The sequence below is a fragment of the Simochromis diagramma genome, unplaced genomic scaffold, assembly GCF_900408965.1.
Source record: "Simochromis diagramma unplaced genomic scaffold, fSimDia1.1 OVJJ01000618.1, whole genome shotgun sequence".
Taxonomy (NCBI): Eukaryota; Metazoa; Chordata; class Actinopteri; order Cichliformes; family Cichlidae; genus Simochromis; species Simochromis diagramma.
Window position 1 is genome coordinate 10,444,628 of NW_024387423.1, and position 22,282 is coordinate 10,466,909.

Sequence of the window (22,282 nt, forward strand, 5' to 3'; positions counted from 1 at the left end):
TAAAAGCACCAGAGACCATGACTATGGAGAGAAAAACGCACCTTTGATTTAGCATTGACCTGTAATATTTTGTAAAATATACAGTAATGGCTTTACCTTCTCACTTCATGTCACATATTACATGAATTATCTTTGCAGCTCTAAGCCATGAAGAATTGGATACTCTGAAAGTACTTTCCCATCTGGTTAATAGTGAACACTATGGCATCTAGTCTGCCACCACCCCAGACATCCCTAAAATGCAATCCACATTTTTTCTGTGAAAGCCTGAGCATACAATAGGTCATAAATCATTGTCGTTCTATAGAGTGCTCAGTGATTTTAGAGCCCTTCTGTCTAATCATCAGTCTGATTTTTCATGAAGCTATTCTTTATTTGTTATATAGTTATAACAATTATATAATTTAGGCTTCTTGCATACTTCACGCAACACAGTGTTGCTAAGACAGAGAATTTGCAAATAAACACAGTACACTTTGACCAGTTTCTACACTTTTTGGCCATGGCAAAACCAGTTGAATTTGAGTTTGCATCCCACATAAAACGTCATTGGCATGAATCAAATGTCAGGATGTGTGTGAAAAGTAGCAAATGAATGGAAAAGCTGGTTGCACAGGACTGAAACTCATCTAATAACCAGCTGGGTTCATCAGGTCTGTGCCTCTGATTCTTTTAGCAGGGCCTTTGTGCTGGAACAGGATTTTCCTGCTGTTTCTTGCCCTTTTAGTTATGTAAGCTTGGCGGACAAAGAAACTGGACAGTCCTTCACCCGGACAGTTAGAGCAGACGACTGGCTATGAAAGCCCAGATTCTCACACTGGCTGCTTGCTATTTTCGTCACCTGCAGGTTGGCCTTTGTCAGAGATTCCATGTCTTCTTATGTTTTGCCTCAGCACGATATCTGGAGTGATGAAAGGCTGATCAAATTGGCTAAACTGTGTTCATTTTGGACTTGAGTTTCCTAGCGCTAACCCCCCACATGCACAGCTCCCAAGTCGCGAAATCTTCATGACAGATTAGTTATACGAAGCCCCGGCTAACATCAGTGGGCTGCAGTGGAATGAAGCGGGGGCAGCCCCAGTGTCTGAGGCCAAATACTGGAGCTGGTTCTCACTTGTGGGCGAATCAGGCAGCGTGCTGAACACTCTTCATGTGATGGAATCCTGTCAAAGTGTGAGCGTGCCACGGAAAGTGGGAAGCATTAGAAGAGTGCATTGTCTTTGGAGAGTCACAGTGCCTCGAGAAATGGGTGTGAAGAGAAAGGGGAAAAAAGAAGGAACTGGAAAGAGAATCCTTCCCATCACATTTCATTTTCGACTCATGAGAGAGGTTCTGTACAAAAGTTCTGTGCACAGTTCACTTACTGCTGTGATAAATTCCTTGAAGAAACACGACAAAACCTTTTTTTCTGCTCTAACAATAACCGAGAAGCTGTACTAAGACAGGGAAATAGGAATTGTATTTGTTGAGCTGATTCGAATTCATTCATTATAATTCTAAACTATTCACCCACTGTGTGGATTCCATGTCCTATTGTTTTTGTGTTTGCAAATTTCTCATACCCATTCCCAGAGCGCTTTTGCTATTTTTCCCTGCTTCATTGATGGTCATCATTTCCATTGCAATTAGCTATTTTAAAAGTGGACAGCATTGGCGTCAGCAGCAGCAGGAACATGGTTATTGATTGGGTCTGCCAGACCTGGTCTTCTCACAGTTTTCCTCTTTTGCGCTATTGGATTAGTCAGTTGCTTGGCTGCTCGAGGTGCTGCAGCATAAGGGTGTTATTTTAATACCGACAGCTTCACTCCTTTTGGCCTCACTTACTAAATTGCTCTGGAAATGACCAGTCGACCAAAACAAACAGCATGACCTCAGTTTTTAAACATTAGAGATGATTTTTTTTTTCTGTTTTGCTTTTACAGTATATGGATGCGGTAGTTAACTTACAGCTAAGGACAAAAATACATTTGTCATAAAATAAAAAACAATCTCTGCTGTGCAATGCTATTCTCCACAAAAATCTTCTTCTCTTTTCTTAGAAAGCCATTAACTTATTAAATACCTCTCAGCAAAGGAAGCGAGTAAGTCGAAACCGGCAGTTTTGCTCCTTAAGTATTGTGCTGTCTGTCCTTCTCTACAGCTTGTGGTTAGGTACCACATCCAGTAACAGAAATGCCTCTGTCCGCCTATGAGTGTGCCGTAGAAGATGCTGAACTCACTTACAGAGAAGGACGACTGTCTTTCTGGTCTAATTACAATAGGAGACTGATGTTCAATCCAAATTGAAACATGCAGAAAAATTCAAAACACTGTTATCTTCATGTCACAATCAGGACTGACTGTTTGGTTGACCCTGTGGCGAATGAGAAGCTGGAGGCTCAATTCCCTTCATGTCTCTGTGTTTTCCTCCTTTAATGTTGGTAAACCAAGGTGCAATGGAGGTTTGGTGGTGATTCACTGTGGAATTAAGTGCACACGCCCATGTCAGAAGAGCTACAACTAAAGCAAGTTAAGCAGCTGGAGAGGAGGAAATGTGTGTGTGGATTTCTGAATGTAATTTGGTTTGTTCAATAACTGCGCAGTTCCTCGCTGGATTTTCAAGATGATGGATATGACCCCGGGATATCTGGAGTTGGATCACCATGAAATTTGGAGTCAAAAATTTAAATACCTGCAAAATTGTCATCAGCTGATTTCCTGTTTGGTACTGCCTTAAAATGTTGAAAATGGATGGTAGTCTTTTAGTATTTCAGCATTTAGTCTTGTTTCCATAGTCTCTTGTTTTATTTCTTAACATTACCTTATGTGGAACGGACCGTTATATAAATGTAGTGTACTTGGCTTCCATGATACCTTCAAAATATTAACAAATCTGGTCAGTTTTTAAAGGACCAATTTTAATTAGTTGATAGTCCATTAATTTCTTTTCCTGAGTAGACTGGACTCCATATGTCAGTGCATTTGTAGAATATCTTCATTGCTCTGCATCAGTGTAAATCCAGTTTAATTTAAGCTCTGAACTGATTGCCCTGAAATAATAACTCCTTTCATACTGTTATTTTAACTGTGTTTTTGGTATCCAGTTGCATTACATTTAAATTTGTGGTTCATCTTTGTGTTTTTAACTCTTCATCTCTTGAACCCTTTGGCCAACTGATTAATCTATTCTGATGAAAAAATGGGAAATGGTTTGTTTTTGTTCCTGTGATCGTTTGTTGACCTTCCCAACTTTAATAAAATGATACCTTAAATATCTCAGCCATTGGTCTTTCAGAAATAAATACTCTGTCTTTGAATCTGTTTTGAAAAGCCAACGATATCAAGAGAATTCAAGCAGAGAAAATTTTTTTCCAGTGAAAAGTGTTTTTGGAGCGCCTTAGCTTTTGTATATTATAGGTTTCCCAATGTGCTAACTGCAGTTTAATGAATATCTACATGTTCATTCTCAATATGTACCCCAGCTATATAGATGGGGACAGAATTTCCAGGCCCCCTTTTATATTTTCCGAGTGCTTTTAAACAGAACAAGAAACTTTTATGACATCTTCTCAGTTATTTCCATTATTTTACTTTTCATACAAAAACACATTTATTTAACAATATTCAAAAACTACCAGTCATTAGTTCCCTGATGCTAATTGTTAATTGTGTATACTTTTTAATGGCTAGTTTTCAGCATTCTTCTTTTGTGAATCTCTCAAGAGAACAAAGGGGATCCAGAATTGATGGCCTTCTGGCATGGACATTGATCTTCAGATTTTCAGTGGGATTCAAGTTAGGGCTTTGTGCACGTCAGTCAACAAAGTTCTCACTGGCTCTCTGGAGGTAGTTCTGCATGAGAGAGATGTTTCCACTTGTGTGTTGTTAGAAGACAGTGAAGTGATGACCCAGACACAGCTTTGATGCTGACTGCTTGAGGCTTTCTTTCAAAATCTTCACACATCCTTTGTTCTTCACGGTTCCTTCCACCTTGATGAGATTCACAGTTCCAGATGTACTAAAGTGTTGCCACAGCATAATACTCCCACCTCTGTGTTTCACTGTGGCACACTGTTCTTTGGGTTGTATGCTCATTCCTCTGGCAAGAGAGCTCGTATTTGTTTTCTCTTCAGTCCAAAAGATGCACTTCCAGTATGCATATTCTTTCTCCAGGTTTTCCTCATCGTATGTCATTCATGCTCGAAGGCATTTCTTCTGCAGAACTGAAGATTTTCTTGGTCTGTAACCTCGCAGTCATTCCTGTGCAGGGTTCTAGTGAGTGTCTTCTTTGAAAATACAGTCCTAACTTGGCTAAGTTATTCATTCATGTCTTGGCAGTTGTTCTGGGGTCTTTAGACACATATTTTACTAGTTTTCCGGCTTTCCAGAATCTTTGAAATCTTGGGCTTCCCACCGCTGCCAGTTTTGTTATGTACTGTGTGGGTCTCTTTATGATACTTTTCACTCCAATTCTTGACACTTGGAAATGCTGTAGGAACCTTGTATCCATCTCCTGCTTTTTGAGCATCAACAATTCTTTTTCTCAAATCTAAACAGATTTCTTTTGTTTTTGGCATGATGTCTTATTTACTGGCAGTTCCAACACTTGCTAAAGTTTTTTTTTTACTGTGTAAAGAGAAGCTGCTTTGAGCACAGCAGTGGTTTGTGCTACAGTATGGCTCAGTAAAAAGCTCAGTTTGTCAAGGAACAAATATTACTGATCCTGGTATTTTTTGTTTATTTCTGAAGTAATTTTGTTATTGGGTGCAAAGAAAAATAATGTATGCTTTCTAAAGAAAAGTAATATGCTGAGGAATGTTTGAAATTCCTTGGGAAAGATGTTAGAAAAAACTTTAACAAACATTTAAAATTTTATGCAGGGGGGCTAATAATTTTGTCCTCATCTGTGTATGGAGGATGCAAGTCATTGGTAATTAAGTGCATATGCAGCACCACTACAGTATGTGAAGGTGAAATGGAATTATGTCATTTAATGAGCTAAATGTGTTTTCCTTCTGTACCTCCCAGTGTGAATCTGTTGGTATGCAGTTACTGCTATACAACTTAGATACCTATTCTCATTACATAACCCTTAAGCTTTTGCATGTCAGTGATCTCAAGCAGCTCAGTACTAAATTGCATGACTAGCCTTCTAGTCATGCGATTTACAATCTTTTGTATATTAAAAATAAGCATCTAAAAACTAAAATAAAATTTGTATAGGCTCTAGCAAACCCAAGTTGGATAAGCAGTCTAGAAATTTATGGAATGCCATTTTGATCTGGTGTCATTTGGTTTTTATCACAACTTTGGTTAAATACCAAATACAATTTTTGGTGAGCTCAGAATTTTCCACGATGCATATGCATATTACATTATGCACCTACTAGACAGTGTACACAGTTAAGGAAGGATTAGCTAGACTAAAATTCTAAAATATTGTGTATTATTTTTTATCTTGTGGCCTAGAGACAGCAAAATAAATGCAGTGCTAAAAAAAGTGGGGTCAGAAGTGAAACATAAGATTCGGTTTACATAGAGTTCTTTTAAAACTGTGCCCAATTTGTAAAACCTAACTCTAATCTCTAATTATTCTTTAATACCTTTTAAATAAACTTCTGATTGTCAAATGAATCAGTAGCCTTTATGCTGTGTGTTGTGTGTGTTTGAAGGCTCTGCCAAGAAAATCTCGTTAATTTAGTTTTTAAGTGAAAAACCTGAAGTCATACAGTCACCGCTGGATCCTCTCGACTGAATGGACATTTACCTCCTGACTCTGGGCAAAGTCACACTAATAACATGCAGGCGCCATTCAGCTTCAGTTAGACTCTTCAAAGGAGTTTTTAAAATCAAGAACTAAATCCTGTCATAATGTTTTTCCTCAGTGGCCAGAGACAAACCATAAAAAGGTTTTCATGCTAGATTTGTTGCTTAATTAGTTGTCAAATTCTCATATTGCACGGCTGTGACCTTTAACATTGTTTTCACACTCTTTCTCAGTGATTTGTGTCCATTGTGTCAGTTGAACCTTGCTAACTGAGGGCGTCCAGCACAGTGAAGATTAAGGTTACACGGCGGGAGTGAAGAATGGTGGCTGGTTTGGTGTGGACACGGGTCAGAGATTGGAGGTTGCTTTTCTCGTGGGGTTCTGGTGTGTTTTGGGGTCATGGTGAAGAAAGCAGCTTTCCCTCCCGACGGCGTCCAGCAGCCACAATCCCTGGGGTGTGTTTTGTATGGGGCTGCAGGTCAGCCGTTGGGTTGTTTCGGCCCATCAGGTTGTTTTCTTTACCTTCTGTGTTCACTCCACACTCTTACACTGGAGGAGCCAGACGTGGCTGCTCAATGCTTTGTGGCTGTCCTCTCATCTAGAAAATAGGGCGTCTGCTACTCATTGTGGTTATTATATCAGCAGCAGCCAGACACATGCACACACACAAACAGGCACATTAAAAAGCAAACTTTAAAAAAAATGGAATATTGAAATCATTTAGTAGAAGCCAAAGCATCAATCCGAGGACGAAAATGTGCCTCTTAACCAGAGATATTTACTCCAGTGGTTGGGAATGGGCCTAAAGATTGTTCAACTACTGTGAAAATATTTTTAAAATGTTGTTTACTTACTGCTTCAGGTGTTACACCTAAACAACAGGAATTTATAGTGTTGGAAAAACTACCCATTAAATAAGAATTGAAGTTATAGTTGCCAAGTTATTGTTAATCTTTTGGTGAAAGCAATTGCTAAAGTCGCTTAACTAAAAGTTAGCTAAAAGTTGGAGGAACCGTTAGGTAAAAAGTAAGAGGAAACATTTAATTGTTAAGCTTTAAATTGATAAGATAGATGGCCAGAATGGTTAACTTAAAGTAGGGAACAAACATACATTAGGGATTATCTTAGCTGTAACTAGTCACCTACTGAACGGAAGGCTGGTGGTTCGATCCCTGGCTCCTCTACAGGGAGTGCAGAATTATTAGGCAAATGAGTATTTTGTCCACATCATCCTTTTCATGCATGTTGTCTTACTCCAAGCTGTATAGGCTCGAAAGCCTACTACCAATTAAGCATATTAGGTGATGTGCATCTCTGTAATGAGAAGGGGTGTGGTCTAATGACATCAACACCCTATATCAGGTGTGCATAATTATTAGGCAACGTCCTTTCCTTTGGCAAAATGGGTCAAAAGAAGGACTTGACAGGCTCAGAAAAGTCAAAAATAGTGAGATATCTTGCAGAGGGATGCAGCAGTCTCAAAATTGCAAAGCTTCTGAAGCGTGATCATCGAACAATCAAGCGTTTCATTCAAAGTAGTCAACAGGGTCGCAAGAAGCGTGTGGAAAAACCAAGGCGCCAAATAACTGCCCATGAACTGAGAAAAGTCAAGCGTGCAGCTGCCAAGATGCCACTTGCCACCAGTTTGGCCATATTTCAGAGCTGCAACATCACTGGAGTGCCTAAAAGCACAAGGTGTGCAATACTCAGAGAAATGGCCAAGGTAAGAAAGGCTGAAAGACGACCACCACTGAACAAGACACACAAGCTGAAACGTCAAGACTGGGCCAAGAAATATCTCAAGACTGATTTTTCTAAGGTTTTATGGACTGATGAAATGAGAGTGAGTCTTGATGGGCCAGATGGATGGGCCCGTGGCTGGATTGGTAAAGGGCAGAGAGCTCCAGTCCGACTCAGACGCCAGCAATGTGGAGGTGGAGTACTGGTTTGGGCTGATATCATCAAAGATGAGCTTGTGGGGCCTTTTCGGTTTGAGGATGGAGTCAAGCTCAACTCCCAGTCCTACTGCCAGTTTCTGGAAGACACCTTCTTCAAGCAGTGGTACAGGAAGAAGTCTGCATCCTTCAAGAAAAACATGATTTTCATGCAGGACAATGCTCCATCACACGCGTCCAAGTACTCCACAGCGTGGCTGGCAAGAAAGGGTATAAAAGAAGAAAAACTAATGACATGGCCTCCTTGTTCACCTGATCTGAACCCCATTGAGAACCTGTGGTCCATCATCAAATGTGAGATTTACAAGGAGGGAAAACAGTACACCTCTCTGAACAGTGTCTGGGAGGCTGTGGTTGCTGCTGCACGCAATGTTGATGGTGAACAGATCAAAACACTGACAGAATCCATGGATGGCAGGCTTTTGAGTGTCCTTGCAAAGAAAGGTGGCTATATTGGTCGCTGATTTGTTTTTGTTTTGTTTTTGAATGTCAGAAATGTATATTTGTGAATGTGGAGATGTTATATTGGTTTCACTGGTAAAAAATAAATAATTGAAATGGGTATATATTTGTTTTTTGTTAAGTTGCCTAATAATTATGCACAGTAATAGTCACCTGCACACACAGATATCCCCCTAAAATAGCTAAAACTAAAAACATTCAGCTTTGATATTAATGAGTTTTTTGGGTTCATTGAGAACATGGTTGTTGTTCAATAATAAAATTATTCCTCAAAAATACAACTTGCCTAATAATTCTGCACTACCTGTAGTCTGCATGTCAAGTATCCTTGGGCAAGATACTAACCCCAAGTTGCTGTCCGATGCATTCATTGGAGTATGAATGTCTGAATTAGGATCACTCAGTTTAGAGGAAGTGCTTGTGAGACTGGGTGTGATTGGGTGAATATGGCATGTTGTGTATATAGCGCTTTGAGTACTCCAAAAGAGTAGAAAAGCGCTATATAAGAATCAGTCCATTTAGCATTAATAGTGAAATAGCTAGATAAAATGAATAAAAGAGTAAAAAAGGGTAAGCTATAGGCCGCTAGTTATTCCTTAGCTGGAAATTATGGTAGAAAGACTAAATGTAGATAAGAATAAACATTAAAATTCCAGACTACATAAAACTTTCTATGAAAGGTTGATATAAATATGTATGAGCTATTCAAATAGGAAACGAATATAACAAAAAATGTGGTATAAATACACAGAATGAATAACTGCTGAAAGGTTTAGTTGCAAGACATTTTGAATTCATCTGACAGAGCAGCAGATTTACTTCTTACAAAGAAAGTTTGAAATCATTGTTATAGGAAAAACAATATCAGTGTTGGCCACAAATCTTTATGGCCAAGAAATTATGGGGTTCACCTTATTTTTTCTTGTTAGCTAAGCAACGATCAAACTATCAGAGGGTGGAATTTTCCTTCACCCTCAACCCAAATCTGAACCTATAACTAGCAGCAATGACTTCATTCTGCAACAATGTTCTCACACAAATATGCACAAATACGCACTTCTCTTTTCCCTTTTGTTTGTGTGTTGATGTCCACTGCACACACAGTTTACAGTACTGTTCCCTGATCTGTGGGTGAAAGGCTTCATATCGTACACAACTCCCTTATAGCTGCCATATATTGACAGTGACTCATCCAGCTTGGTTTGTCCATGTAAAATCAGTGTTCCAGATGTATTATCCTAGATAGACAGTGATGATGGATTTAAAACACTATGACTTGTGACGTTATGAGATACATTTATTTACTATTCTATGAGCTGTAATCCTGATTAAGCTCGAAGGAGTGGCTCAGGTCATGAGGTCTACAGCTCCCCGGAAAGTACAAAGTGTCAGAAAATTAGTATTGGAGGAAGAGAAATAATGAAAAACATGAACCTGAAATGTTTTTGGTAATATTCAGGTTGACAGAGGTTAGGAATTACTGCCAGCCAGCCTGTCTGCTTTGATTCATTGTATGAAATTGTTTTCCAACAGTCATATTTTGAGGTTAACCTTTCAGCTCCATCACCTCTCTTTTCCCAAAAATTCATCATAATGCTGTTGCTGGCAGCGGCTCATGTCCTCCTGGCCTCACATAAACACACACAGCAGGCCACTCCTTCTCCTCGCTCTTGTCCTGATCCCTACAGCCCCTTACAGCTGCAGACATTTTGCAGACTCTCTTAATGCGCTGCTTTTGAACCGGCTCTTAAACATTTTTGTGCATAGATGTGCAGATGCGTGCAGATGTGCGTCAGAAGAGTTAAAACTTTTTGAATGCCAGATGTCTGTGGCCATGTGACCTTTATTTGACCTCCAGGCCTCTTTTTATTAGAGGAACCACTGCACTTTTTAAAGGCTTTGCAGCAGGCAGTGTCTTAGGTCATTCATGCTCTGTTTGTTTTATTTAGAGCCTGACTGATTTATTATTTGTGTATCTGTTGTCCAATAAACTTTCTTTTTCCTGGACATAATGCAGAAACTCATCCATCAATCCAGGCCGCCTGTCACTGAAGCAGTTAAACAACTTCTAAGTGACAGGGTGCCTGGGGTGTATGACAGTTGTCCTGCTTTTTTTTTTAATGCTCTGGATGTTGTGGGGCTGTCCTGGCTGATGTTTCTTTCCAATATGACATGGAGGTCATGGCTGATAGGCTATGCTGTAACTTCAGGGGGATCTCACTCCTCACCCTCTCTGGGAAGCTCCCAGATACTGGAGAGGAGAATCTGTCCAATTAGGTGAACTAAGATTCAAGAGGAACAATGTGGTTTTTGTTCTGGTTGTAGAACTCTATATCAGCTCTTTGTCCTCTTCATGATATTTAAGGGTGCATGGGAGTTTGATGATGTCATTCTTTTGGCTTCATCAGGTGGTGACTTCTAGTTTACACTGGGGCAGTCTGTAGCTGAGAAACGTGAAATGGTAAGAATGAGAACTACCAACTCCAGGTCTGAGGTTTTCAGCTGGTATAGGGTGGAGTGCTCCCTGGGTTCGGTGTGACTGAGTTTTAATACATTGGGGTCTTGCTCAAAAAACATTTAAGAAAAATATGTATGAAATTTTTTGACATTTTACTTTCTTGCAAACATATAGTCTCTTAATGTCAGCTTTTGCCATGCTACACAACAAAACACTACTGTGTACACTTGAAGTATCTGCTTCATGGAGTAGTTGCACTGCTGTATAGTAAATCCAATAGTCATGTTTAAAGGTGAGCCCTGTGTGTAGTGGCTATAAAATAAAACAAAACAAAAAGCCTGAAAACAACAAGTTCAAAAAAGCGTTTTGTGTATGAGCCCGGCCTCCTCGATAACAGATTAAGAAGGACACGTGGAGAGCCAGGAGAGCCCCGGGACTACTGATGTTGTTTACCACGTATAAGCATCTCTTCCATTTAAATGTGGTCATCGCATGATCAGCTACCCTGCTCAAACCAAACACACACATCTTAATTCAGAAGTGGCTAAAGTTTATCCTAAAAGCTGATGGTTTGGTTTAGAAGATTTGCTATTGAGCATGTGGTTTTAAAGCTGTTTAAATTGAATCCATTTTGCTCATTTCCAGGACTCTGCCAGAGTACCTTTGATTCACAATTCAAAATATTGCATATTTATCTTATACTTTGCCACTAACCCAACCTTCCTCTTATTGGCTGTCCCTGACTCTGAGCTTTGTCCTCACAGATAATACCAGAGTATTACACTAACTGATTCACAATTAGTATTACGCTCATTATTTGAAGGTGGATCTATCTGTTTATCTACCTGTCTGTCTATAAATAAAACATATATAGATACATAGATAGAGTTTTAAAGTTTATTCTAAAATAAGGAAAACAACTATATCGAGTGCACTTAATTAAAGCATCTGTTTCAAGGCTGTTCACATGTGGGATATCCACTGAATTTTTAATTTAATCTTTTCTGCTGTGTTTTTTTTCCTGCCATATCACAGCCTTTTTTTTTTATTTGACACTTTTATGTCTTTCTCTTCATCTCACTCTGTTTTTTCTTAGATTTAACAGCGTCTCATACTGTTTGCATTTTCCTCCTGGTTTCCACCATAAGCACTGATCTGGGATGCTTTTTTTCATTTTATGAGCAGATCCTTATAAATAGTGATGTTTTTACTGTTGTTGGCATACGAGGGAGGTTTTGCCCTTACATACTATAACCAGATGGGTCAGTAAAATAGGAAAGGTACTATAGTGGGACCCCACACACTGAGGAGATCTCTTTATCCTTGTCCTGGAGCAAAGGACATTGATGTAAGTGAGAAAAAAACAAAAAACAAAGACGGAGGTTTGGTAAGGGAGGTAGGGTTGGGTGGGTTAGGTGGATATTTGGGGTCCAAAGCAAAGTCCCTGAAGAAGCCCTGGGCTTAACATTACTCCAATACTCAACATAGTTTTGTTCAGAAGAAAGAAAGCAGAAATGAAATAGCGGTTCACTTCAAACAGTTACTGAGGTAAAGATTTCAGGCTCGTTCTTTAAGCACAAAGTGTTGATGTGTTGCCATTCTTTTGCCAAGACTTTCTTAGTGACATTTTGCTTTGATAGAGCAGAAAGGTCAAAGTTAAAGACTGAGAAAGAGGATTTTCTGGTTAACTGTCTAATATCTAAAGATGTAAAATGTCTGCTTTTCTCTGTTCTAGGGGGCTGTTTATCACTATTCACGACCGTGGTCACATTGCTTCAATACTACAGAACTGGCCAGAAAAGGACATAAGGGTAAATAACTCAAACATAAGGTCAGCAGTGATAGAGTCATAAAAACACTGATGCAAAAATTATGTAATTATTTTTGGTGATCTTTGGCTCAGGTCTATTTTTCTGATGTCTTGTGGTCACCTGCTGTCATGTGTTCCAGATAGAAAAAAAAAAGTCTGGTACGATTGTTATTATATTCTTTTGTTCGCACACAACGAGACCGGGGAAAGCAAAACTGAAAACACTAAGACTATCAAAGTAAAACAGGAAACACAAGACATGCACAGAGACACAGACTGACACTGAAACAATCCGAAGCACAGACATGAAAACATCCTTTTACTAGACGTGACACAAGGAACACAGGGGAAGCACAGAGACAGAAACCAAGACACTAGAAACTATAAATAACAATGAAATCAGAGACTATTAATGATAATTCAGAACATAAAATGCTGGGTCACAGACCCAGGGCCATGACAGTTTGAAATGCATGGAGATTTACAGCATAGCAAAAAACCACTACTTTCAAATGTGTAGTGCTTGTGTGCTGTGTTAACACTAAGGGGTGTGAAAACAGAAAGAGAGTAGTGCTGTAGTGTTGTGGTGATTGATGTAGAACAAGCTAATGGGTGGTGTGTTTAACTTTACTCAACTTGAAAGCCAGCGAAGTGATTACCAGCTGGACGGAAGAATACTGGTGACTGAAATAAGGCAAGATGTGAAATATTTATGAGGTATGGAAATGTGCATGACCATGTGTCAGCTACATTGTGTTTTATATGGAGATTTCATGATGAATGAAAGATGGGACTTGACATTATTACATGACAGGGTTGTGAAGCTGGGAAGTATTGGCTTTGGTCCTTTTATGCAATTAAATAAATAATGACTGTTTGCTAATGGAAAGAAAATAAAACACTGAACTGTTTACTAAAGTATACTGAAGGTGTTTCTTTTAAAAATAAGACCATATACAAACCATAAGATGGTGATATTTAATGGTGAGATGCATGATTATCCATTTAATACAGTATGACTACACTAAATATTTCAAGATGATTAGAGGGGCTCTCTCTAAATCCAGTAGTCTCTGGGTCTTGGAAGACTTTGGCATTGATTCCCTTGACCCGTCTTACTGGCCAATTTCCCAAAAACCTCAACTATTTCTTTAATCTTGTGTATAGCACAACTATGTGCAAGTCATAATCTAGCCATATTTAGAATGACGACACCAGAAGGCATTCTTGGCATGTCAAATATACCTGCAGCCTCAGCCACCTGTTCGCAGCTGTCAACAGCAGGGCATTTACCTCGGCACTGACATGCCGCCTCTCGTTGTCAGGGTGGTCTTATGATAAGCTCGCCTAATATGCCCTACTTTAACAGAGGGCACGCTGGAGCCAAGGTAGCCATCCACTGACATGACTTGGCTGCTTTTCTGTCACATATTAGCAAGTGATAGAAAAAACAAGCTGCTAATGGTATTTCGTAAGGGTGCTGTGGATTTTAAATTCAGAAAGCTAACGGCACTCTTTAAACATTCAGATTATGGGTGAAAAAGGCTGTTAAATCCTTGGGCCAGAGTTTTCTGCGTCATAGCAGTGCTGGAAAAAAGAACTGAAGAAAAAAAGAAAAACAGAAAAACGCTCCAAATTAGGAACATTTTGCATTAAACTGTTCTGCTGCTGATATTAAACATTACACAACTGTTTTTTTTATATATATATATACTGTGGAAACAACCCACTGAGAAACTTATCTCTTAATAAGTAAAGTGACTTGTGAGTGGAAAGCCAGGTGGTGTAGGAGTGCCTGGCTCACTCTGAGGAAAAAAACATGTTTTCTGGTAGTGGGGTGGACTTGTATTGATGAAGAAATTTGGAGTTGAAACAAAATAAGGCTAAGCAAAGTTATTTATTTAAGCAAGAATCTGATATCCCAAATACGGAAAAAAAGGTTTGAGTGATTTCTTCTAACCAGAATGTAGTTGAACCATGCACAGATTTTTAATAAAAATAATAAGATAATAAGATCTCTGGTGTGACCTCTGTATGCTGTTTTTATGGCTGACAGTTTAATCTATTAACAGGCTGTGTGCGTGACGGATGGAGAGAGGATCCTCGGGCTGGGGGACCTCGGCTGCAATGGCATGGGAATCCCAGTTGGCAAGCTGGCCCTTTACACAGCCTGTGGAGGTATGCCACCACAGCAGTGCCTACCTGTCATGCTGGACGTTGGCACAGACAATGAGGTAAGAGCTGAGCTCTGAATATAACTGAGTCCCTACAGCAGCATCTTTTCTATCTTTTCTGGTACTTTTATAATACTCTACTGAATTGAAACTTAAACAAACAAGGTTAAGATAAAATGACATGTTGATTTGTGAGCTTTAGAGGTACTGCGAGGTGCATTTTGTAACCTTTGAGAGAGATATTTAGTATTAAACCCTAAGCAGTGCGATTATATGGCACACTTGGCTGTCTACATGGTTATGATGAAGAATGACTTCTGTATCACGGGCTCATTAAGTCGTTGTCTCTTGAAGTATCTTGTATCTCTTTAGAAGTATTTGACCTCTTCAAGTTGTTTTCGTTTGTGACCATGGTGAAAAATGTCTTTTAAACTTCTCTCCCATGTCATTTATCCATAAAGCCCAAGATTGTTCACGTTGGTCCAACAGTGTGGGGCTTTTACAGATTAAATTAAGGTATGTTTTTTTCAGCAACTAATTCAATAAAATAGCCTTGGGCTAGAGCGGTTAATCCCCCCATTGGTGGGCAAGACTAGAAGTCAGCCGAGAAAGGAAAACAAATCTCACACTTTACAACCAGGAAATACCCTTTACCTAACCAAGGCTAGCAGCTCCATTGATGGGTGCCAGTTGGGAAAGCACCTTTCCTCTTTGCCAGTTTGTGGGAGTAGCAGCCAACAGAGCTGTAGTCATCCATCTATGGACCCTGTTCTGCATGTCAGCAGCTCTGAAAGACGATGCAAACCGGGCATGGAGCACGTGTTTGTGTAGCCTTAAACAGACTAAGAATAGTCTTCGTGTGCTTCTATATATACACAACTCTTGGCCTTGGCTAAGGGCGTGGCACACTCAGATGCTTGTGTGCCCAGCACAGCTGAGATCCATCCGTCAGTAGATATCCTTCATTTTTCCAAGACCATCTTTGGATGACTCAGTCCTGGGCTTTAGTTTCATTCCAAGCAGATGTCTCAAGTGGATTAAGGATGAGACGTTTCAAAGAGTAATGGAGTGCGCAAATAAAGTGTAGGAAGAAATATTAAGCAGCAGGAAGAAATTCAAAGAGCAGTAAGACTGGACAGAGGCCAAGAAAACCTTTGAGAACATGCAGGTGATGTCTTCTTTGATGAACTGTAGACAACATTTACTCAGTACAGTCGTCATCAGAGAATTTAGGCTCACAGCAAAAATCCCCTGCATAATAACAACAAAAACACTGCTCTCTTCCTAGAAACCTCATAAAAAAAATATTACATTAGTCTTTTTCCTGCCATTCTAACTGGAATAAGTCATTCTTCCAAGTCCTGCACCTCAGTTCTTTATCTTTATAAGCCTGCTCTACCTTTTGACCTTTTCCCGTACTGTCATCGCTACAGACTCTAGTTTTCCACATTGAATCTTCTGCTCTGTTTAAGTGATGTTATTTTAGGGTGATAATACTGTCTGCAGGTCTTTGGGTACATGACAGCAGTTTTAGACATTTATGGGCATCACAGCACAGCTTTAACAGGTCTTTATAGAATGTCTTGATCCATACTTGCTCTTATCCCAGAGTGACTTTTTACCTCATTCCAAAACAGTGACACAGTTTTTTGACTGCTTAAGTATGTGCCATCTTATAAAGTTCTTGTAGTACAGTGCTAATCTCAGTTCAGTTGGATGTTGATTATTTCAGAGATCCTTTGTTAGCTTGTACAAAGAGGAGAACTCCACATATCTCATATTTATATGTTCAGACTATTTTTATGTTTAAGATTGAAGGCCTTATGAAACAGGTGGATTTTTTTGAGTGTTGCTGCTCCATGTTGAGTCACATACACTGATAAATGTATTGCTTTTTCAAGTGCCTTCACCACCACTGTATATTAGATTTATAGTAATCTTCTTAAATCTTGAAAAGGAGCTCAAGAGTCTTTCTTTGTCAGCACATTCCTTTAATGTTGTGTTAGATATAAGATTTACTATACATGTCTGACACTCACAAACATACAGATATACATTTCTGCTGCTCATTCAACCTATACATAGCTGTACAAGAGCTTTTGCTGTGGCCTGCCTGGCCATGGATGACTTCCATTTTTCTGTTATTCTAAAGAGATGACAGAATAAATGAGACGTAATAGGATAAATAGACTGCTATGTGAGTGTGTACATGTGTGGTTCTTCAGGACCAGTTTGATATGGAAGGGAGGCTTGCCCGCTGCCACTGGTAACTCGCTTCACTCTGCAGGAATGATGGGAGCAGATGGAGGTGGAAGGCTATGTGGTAGTGGTAGCACTAGCTAATTATTAAAATGGCTGTTATTATGGGATTATGTGTGTCCTTGAGTGGATGTAGGGGTAGAGAGAGGCAGGCATCCATCCAAACAGTCAAGAATGCAGGCCCCCACAAGCTAGACATACCTCTGTTTTTTCTTTAAACCAAAAGTTCACATTTTGTGACACTGACTTATTTGCTTTCATGCCAAGAGTTAGATGAAAAGATTGCTGCCACTGCCACAAGGCCAGCAGCTTTACTGTTTAGCATAGCTTAGCAAAACCAAAGCACGTCTCTGTCCAGAGGTAACACAATCAACTCACACCACTCCAACACCTTACATGGTAATCCGTACCAACATGTAAATTTGGTGTTTTAATCTGTTTCCACCTTTTCTGCTTGAGCTAAGCTAACCAGCCTCTGACTATAGCTCCATATTTGTCTTGATAACAAACATCAGAGTGGCTTAGACTACTGTGGGGCATAGTTCTTCTTCGCTTATCTCCTTTCACTTATTTAATCAGAATCAGAATCAGAATGGGTTTTATTGCCAAATGTTGAGCAGGTTTACAACATTAGGAAATTGCTGCGGTGCTTCAGTGCAAACATACTGTCATAAATTACGCTTAAATAGACATGAAAAAAATAAAAATAAGAATAAGAATTAAAAGTGCTAAGTAGATAGATATATACATGAGTGCAGGTGGTGATCAGTGCCAAACATGGAATGATGCAGTGAACACAGCGTAGGGTCATGTGTTAGTGGCGGGGACAGTCATACGGTTATTGTTCATGTGTCCAACAGCAGAGGGGAAGAAACTGTTCTTATGGCGAGAGGTTCTGGTGCGAATGGACCGGAGCCTCCTGCCTGAGGGGAGCAGGTCAAACAGACTGTATCCAGGGTGAGAAGGGTCAGCTGAGATCCGAGCTGCACGCCGCAGTGTCCTGGAGGTGTACAGGTCCTGCAGAGATGGGAGTCTGCAGCCAATCACCTTCTCAGCAGAGCGTACAACACGCTGCAGTCTCTGTTTGTCCCTGATAGTGGCTCCAGCGTACCACACGGTGATGGAGGAGGTGAGGATGGACTCGATGACTGCAGTGTAGAATTGCATCATTGTCCGTGTTGGCAGGTTGAATTTCTTCAGCTGCCTCAGGAAGTACATCCTCTGCTGGGCTTTCTTAATGACGGAGGTGATGGTGGGCTCCCACTTCAGGTCCTGGGTGATGGTGGTACCCAGGAAGCGGAATGAGTCCACAGAGGTGATGGGGGTGTCAGTCAGGATGATGGGGGGGAGTGGGGCTGTGTGCTTCCTGAAGTCCACAATAATCTCCACTGTCTTCTGGGTATTCAGCACCAGGTTGTTGTGGCTGCACCAGGACACCAGACGTTCAACCTCCCTCCTGTAGGCAGACTCATCCCCGTCTGAGATGAGTCCAATAACGGTGGTGTCATCTGCAAACTTGATTAGCTTGACAGACTGGTGGGTGGAGGTGCAGCAGTTGGTGTACAGGGAGAAGAGCAGAGGAGAAAGAACACAGCCCTGAGGGGAGCCGGTGCTGATGGTCCGGGAGTCCGAGACATTCTTTCCCAGCCTCACATGCTGTTTCCTGTCCGTCAGGAAGTCAGTGATCCACCGGCAGATGGGATCAGGCACATTCATCTGGGAAAGCTTGCCTCGGAGATGGTCTGGAAGGATGGTGTTGAAGGCAGAGCTGAAGTCCACAAACAGGATCCTGGCGTAGGTTCCTGGGGAGTCCAGATGCTGCAGGATGAAGTGTAGGGCCATGTTGATGGCATCATCTACAGACCTGTTGGCTCTGTATGCAAACTGCAGGGGGTCCAGGAGGGGGGCCGTGAGGGTCTTGAGATAGGAGAGAACCAGGCGCTCAAATGACTTCATGACCACAGATATCAGAGCCACGGGTCTGTAGTCATTTAGTCCAGTGATCCTAGGTTTCTTGGGGACAGGGATTATGGTAGAGGACTTGAAGCAGGCAGGCACATGACATTAATCATTAGTTATTATTAATCTCTGGCTCTCTTCCACAGTATGTCTTTTGTCCTGTCTCAGTCCCCTCACCCCCAAACTGGTCATGGCAGACGGCTGAGCCTGGTTCGGTTGGTTTCTCCTTCCCACTGTCTCCAAGTGCATGAGGATAGGGGGCTGTCTGATATTTGGACTTTCTTGTTAATACTGTATCCCACAATACAAAGCATCTTAAAGCAACTGTTGTTGTGATTTGAATGCTTTATAAATAAAACTGAATTTAACTAAAATTATATTGATTGTTTCACCTTATGAGAAGTGCTGAATCTAGCTATTTTGGTGGGCAGCTAAAATCCCTAGGTGGGCATTGTGAGTGAAAAAAAGACCAGAGGTTAGAGCAGCCAACTAGTATGGTGGAGGTTTCCTGTAGCATCCCTGAGATGAGTACTTTTTGTATATAATCCACGACAGAAATAAGGATTGTAAAACAACCTACTAATATTAAGAACACTATTATTAAGAACTGGAAGCCAAGACTTTGTTTTTTTGCAATGTTTTTTCCACAAACTCTCAAGTTTTCAAACTGTTCCAACATCTCCCTCTGTATATCTGTACGTCTCTGAGCAAAATCATTGAAGCAACACGATTGTAAACTCATGTCTTCACCACGGCGCAGCGTACCAGTTTACAAAAATCGAGAGGTGCACGATTGGCCGAAGCACAAAGATTGTGGCGCGCAACACAGAATGTGATGCCAAATTCGGCACACGACACGGCCAGCGTAATGGCTCCATTATTTATGTGTTGCAGCTGTATGTTGCTTTCTTTGGACTGAAGGACAGCAGTCACTGCAGGAATTAGAATGCACTTTTATTCTTTATATGTTAGATTTAGTTGGCCTGGTGGTGTGCTGGTTAGCACTGACATCTCACAGCAGTGCTGGTTGTAATCGAAACTGGAGTCTTTCTGTGTGGAGTTTGCATTTTGTCTATGTACCCCAGCTTCTTCTCACAGTCCCAAGACTTCCCCCAGTTAAGTGGTGATTCTAAAATGGCTGTAGGTGTGAGCGACTGTTATGATAGCTTGGCGACCAGTCGAGTGTGTACCCTGCCCTTACCCTAGAACAGATGGGGTAGGCTCCAGCACCCTCTGTCACCCTGAACTTAAAAAGTGTTTAAGATAATGGATGGATTGTGAGGAAGTGTTGAGCCCACTCCTCCTAATAACTAGAACTGGACTAGTTTATGAGCATGCTTTGTAGCTATCTTGCTATTATTTTTTAAGCAGCACATGTGTGAGCTGTGTAAACTATAGTGAGACCCGGCAATAAAATATCTGTATCTGGACAGTTCTTATTGCTTTCTCGCACAGAGAACATGCGAACAAAGCAGCTTGAGCTTGCAGGGAGAGGGTTTCAGAAACAGATACACAGCATGAAGGAAAGTAAACAGTTTCTCCAGTAGTCTCATTTTTTTCTCTCTGCTTCACCCTGTTATCTCCCCTGATTGTGTCTGTCTGTCTGTTTCTGGGTCTGACTCATGCTGAAATGAGAGTGTGATGTCATCCTGAACAATATGCTGTTTGTGCGAGTCCTGGGTGGGCTATCAGACTTCAGCGCTTGGGTGTCTTCTGGCTCAGACAGGTAGAAGATGTGCAGTGTTAATGTTCAGTTTTGTTTCACCTCTTATTCAAAGTTTAATGTTGTATGCGACACGTATATTAAACTCAGCTAGGCACAACAAGTCATTTGAATATAGATCTATATTATTATCTTGAAGTTGAAGTCTTTAGTGTGGAAACGAGTGAAATAGGAGCTCCTGTGTCTCACAAGCACAGACTGTAAAGCCATACACAAGGACTAATCCCCTCTGAGAGAAGAGGGCCTGTGCAGCACAAAGGACAGCTTAGCCAATCAGCAGCAGATAATCTGGGACAGAAAGACAACTCATGTCAACAGTTCAGCACAGTGTCAACGGGGTCAGAACACTTGAAAATCACTCACGACTTCTTCTCTTTCACCTTAAAAAGCAGGGGTTTGATTTTTTTGCAGTTACTAAATGAACTGAGTGACACAAAAAACTTTTGCTGCTCCCTCGGATATCAGGGATATCAGAACTCTTGTGGGACCACATGAAAATGTTTTGCTTGTTTTGGTTACAGTTGAACTTGGCCACCACTGCCAGGAAATGACTTGTCAACTTCAAATAAATATTGTCTTAAATAAGCTTTTTGAGCTGTTCTTGGACATGGTGACTATTGACCCTGCCATGGAAAGGTGGCTTCTCCCTTCTCCAAGCCGCGTTGATCGTAGTGCCACCCTTTAATTATCCATTTCCATAAGTAAAGGTCGTCTGTCCCAGCGAGGCATGACTGCACTGTGGAGCAGTTCCCCCAAATTTGGTCATCACAAATGAAGTCAGTGTTTATAGAGTGCAGCACGTGTAGATTTAGCTAGAAATTGGTTTTTGTATTATTTGACACTGCATGTGACAGGTGCACCATGCTGGAGGATGAAAGACCTGAATTTGTGCTTCAGGTTGTGTTCTGAATACACTTGTTATCACAGGATATTATTATTACAAATGTCTTAAATTTTAGTTCTCTTCACCCATCATTATCTATCATCTGAAGCAGGTTGCAGATCAAGCCAGAATGGTGGTGGGTGTAACTCAGGCTTAAGTAAGCAAAACTAGATAGCTATCGTTTGCTGGACCACGAGATACAAAAAACAAACCATTAATGATAAAACGGTTTCTCACTGTCGCCATCTTGGTATTGAAATAGACTTCACAAATGGGGGAAACAAGACCATGAAAACAAGGACATTGCAAGCTGAAAAGTCGTTACCCAATAAGCAATTTTTTAAATCTTATTTTGTATCGAAACACATTTTGTCATGTTTGTTCTTAAAAAGTACTACTTTACTCATTTACTTGATCATTTACAAAATGAACTTCATGACCTGAAAACTTGCAACTGAGCTCATGAATTCTCCTGAAGAGTGTTTACAGAGGTTTTCCTACCAATTAATTTTTGTGTGTGCACACACAAAAATCAGCTTTGTTACGGACATGAGAGCAATTGTAATTTGTTTCCTCCATCCCTGACCATGTCAGATTTCAGGTGAAATATGCCCTGATGCATCAAAGCAGACTTTGTGGGCACTCTGTCACTCTAGTGAGGAATTTTGGTTCACCTAACAAACAACAGTGTCACCCTCGCTCCCCGTCTCTTAAACACACACACTTGCTTTTATCACTTCACTCAAAGGTCAAAGGTCAATCCTTCATTTCCTCAGCCTGAAGGGTCCCTTTGACTGTTTAGTTGCTGTACATTTAGAAAACAGTTTTTTATAGCTCACGCAGTCACACATTT

The 22,282-nt window shown here is 40.6% G+C and overlaps 1 protein-coding gene across 1 annotated transcript in view; it reads left to right on the forward strand.

The window, feature by feature from the left end:
- Positions 1-22,282, forward strand: part of me1 (malic enzyme 1, NADP(+)-dependent, cytosolic) — an 81,577-nt gene that overhangs the window by 46,380 nt on the left and 12,915 nt on the right. Inside the window, exons 4-5 of the mRNA XM_040013030.1 lie at positions 12,357-12,432; positions 14,504-14,665. Of these exons, the coding sequence (XP_039868964.1) occupies positions 12,357-12,432; positions 14,504-14,665 (238 nt within the window). The remainder of the gene's footprint in view (positions 1-12,356; positions 12,433-14,503; positions 14,666-22,282) is intronic.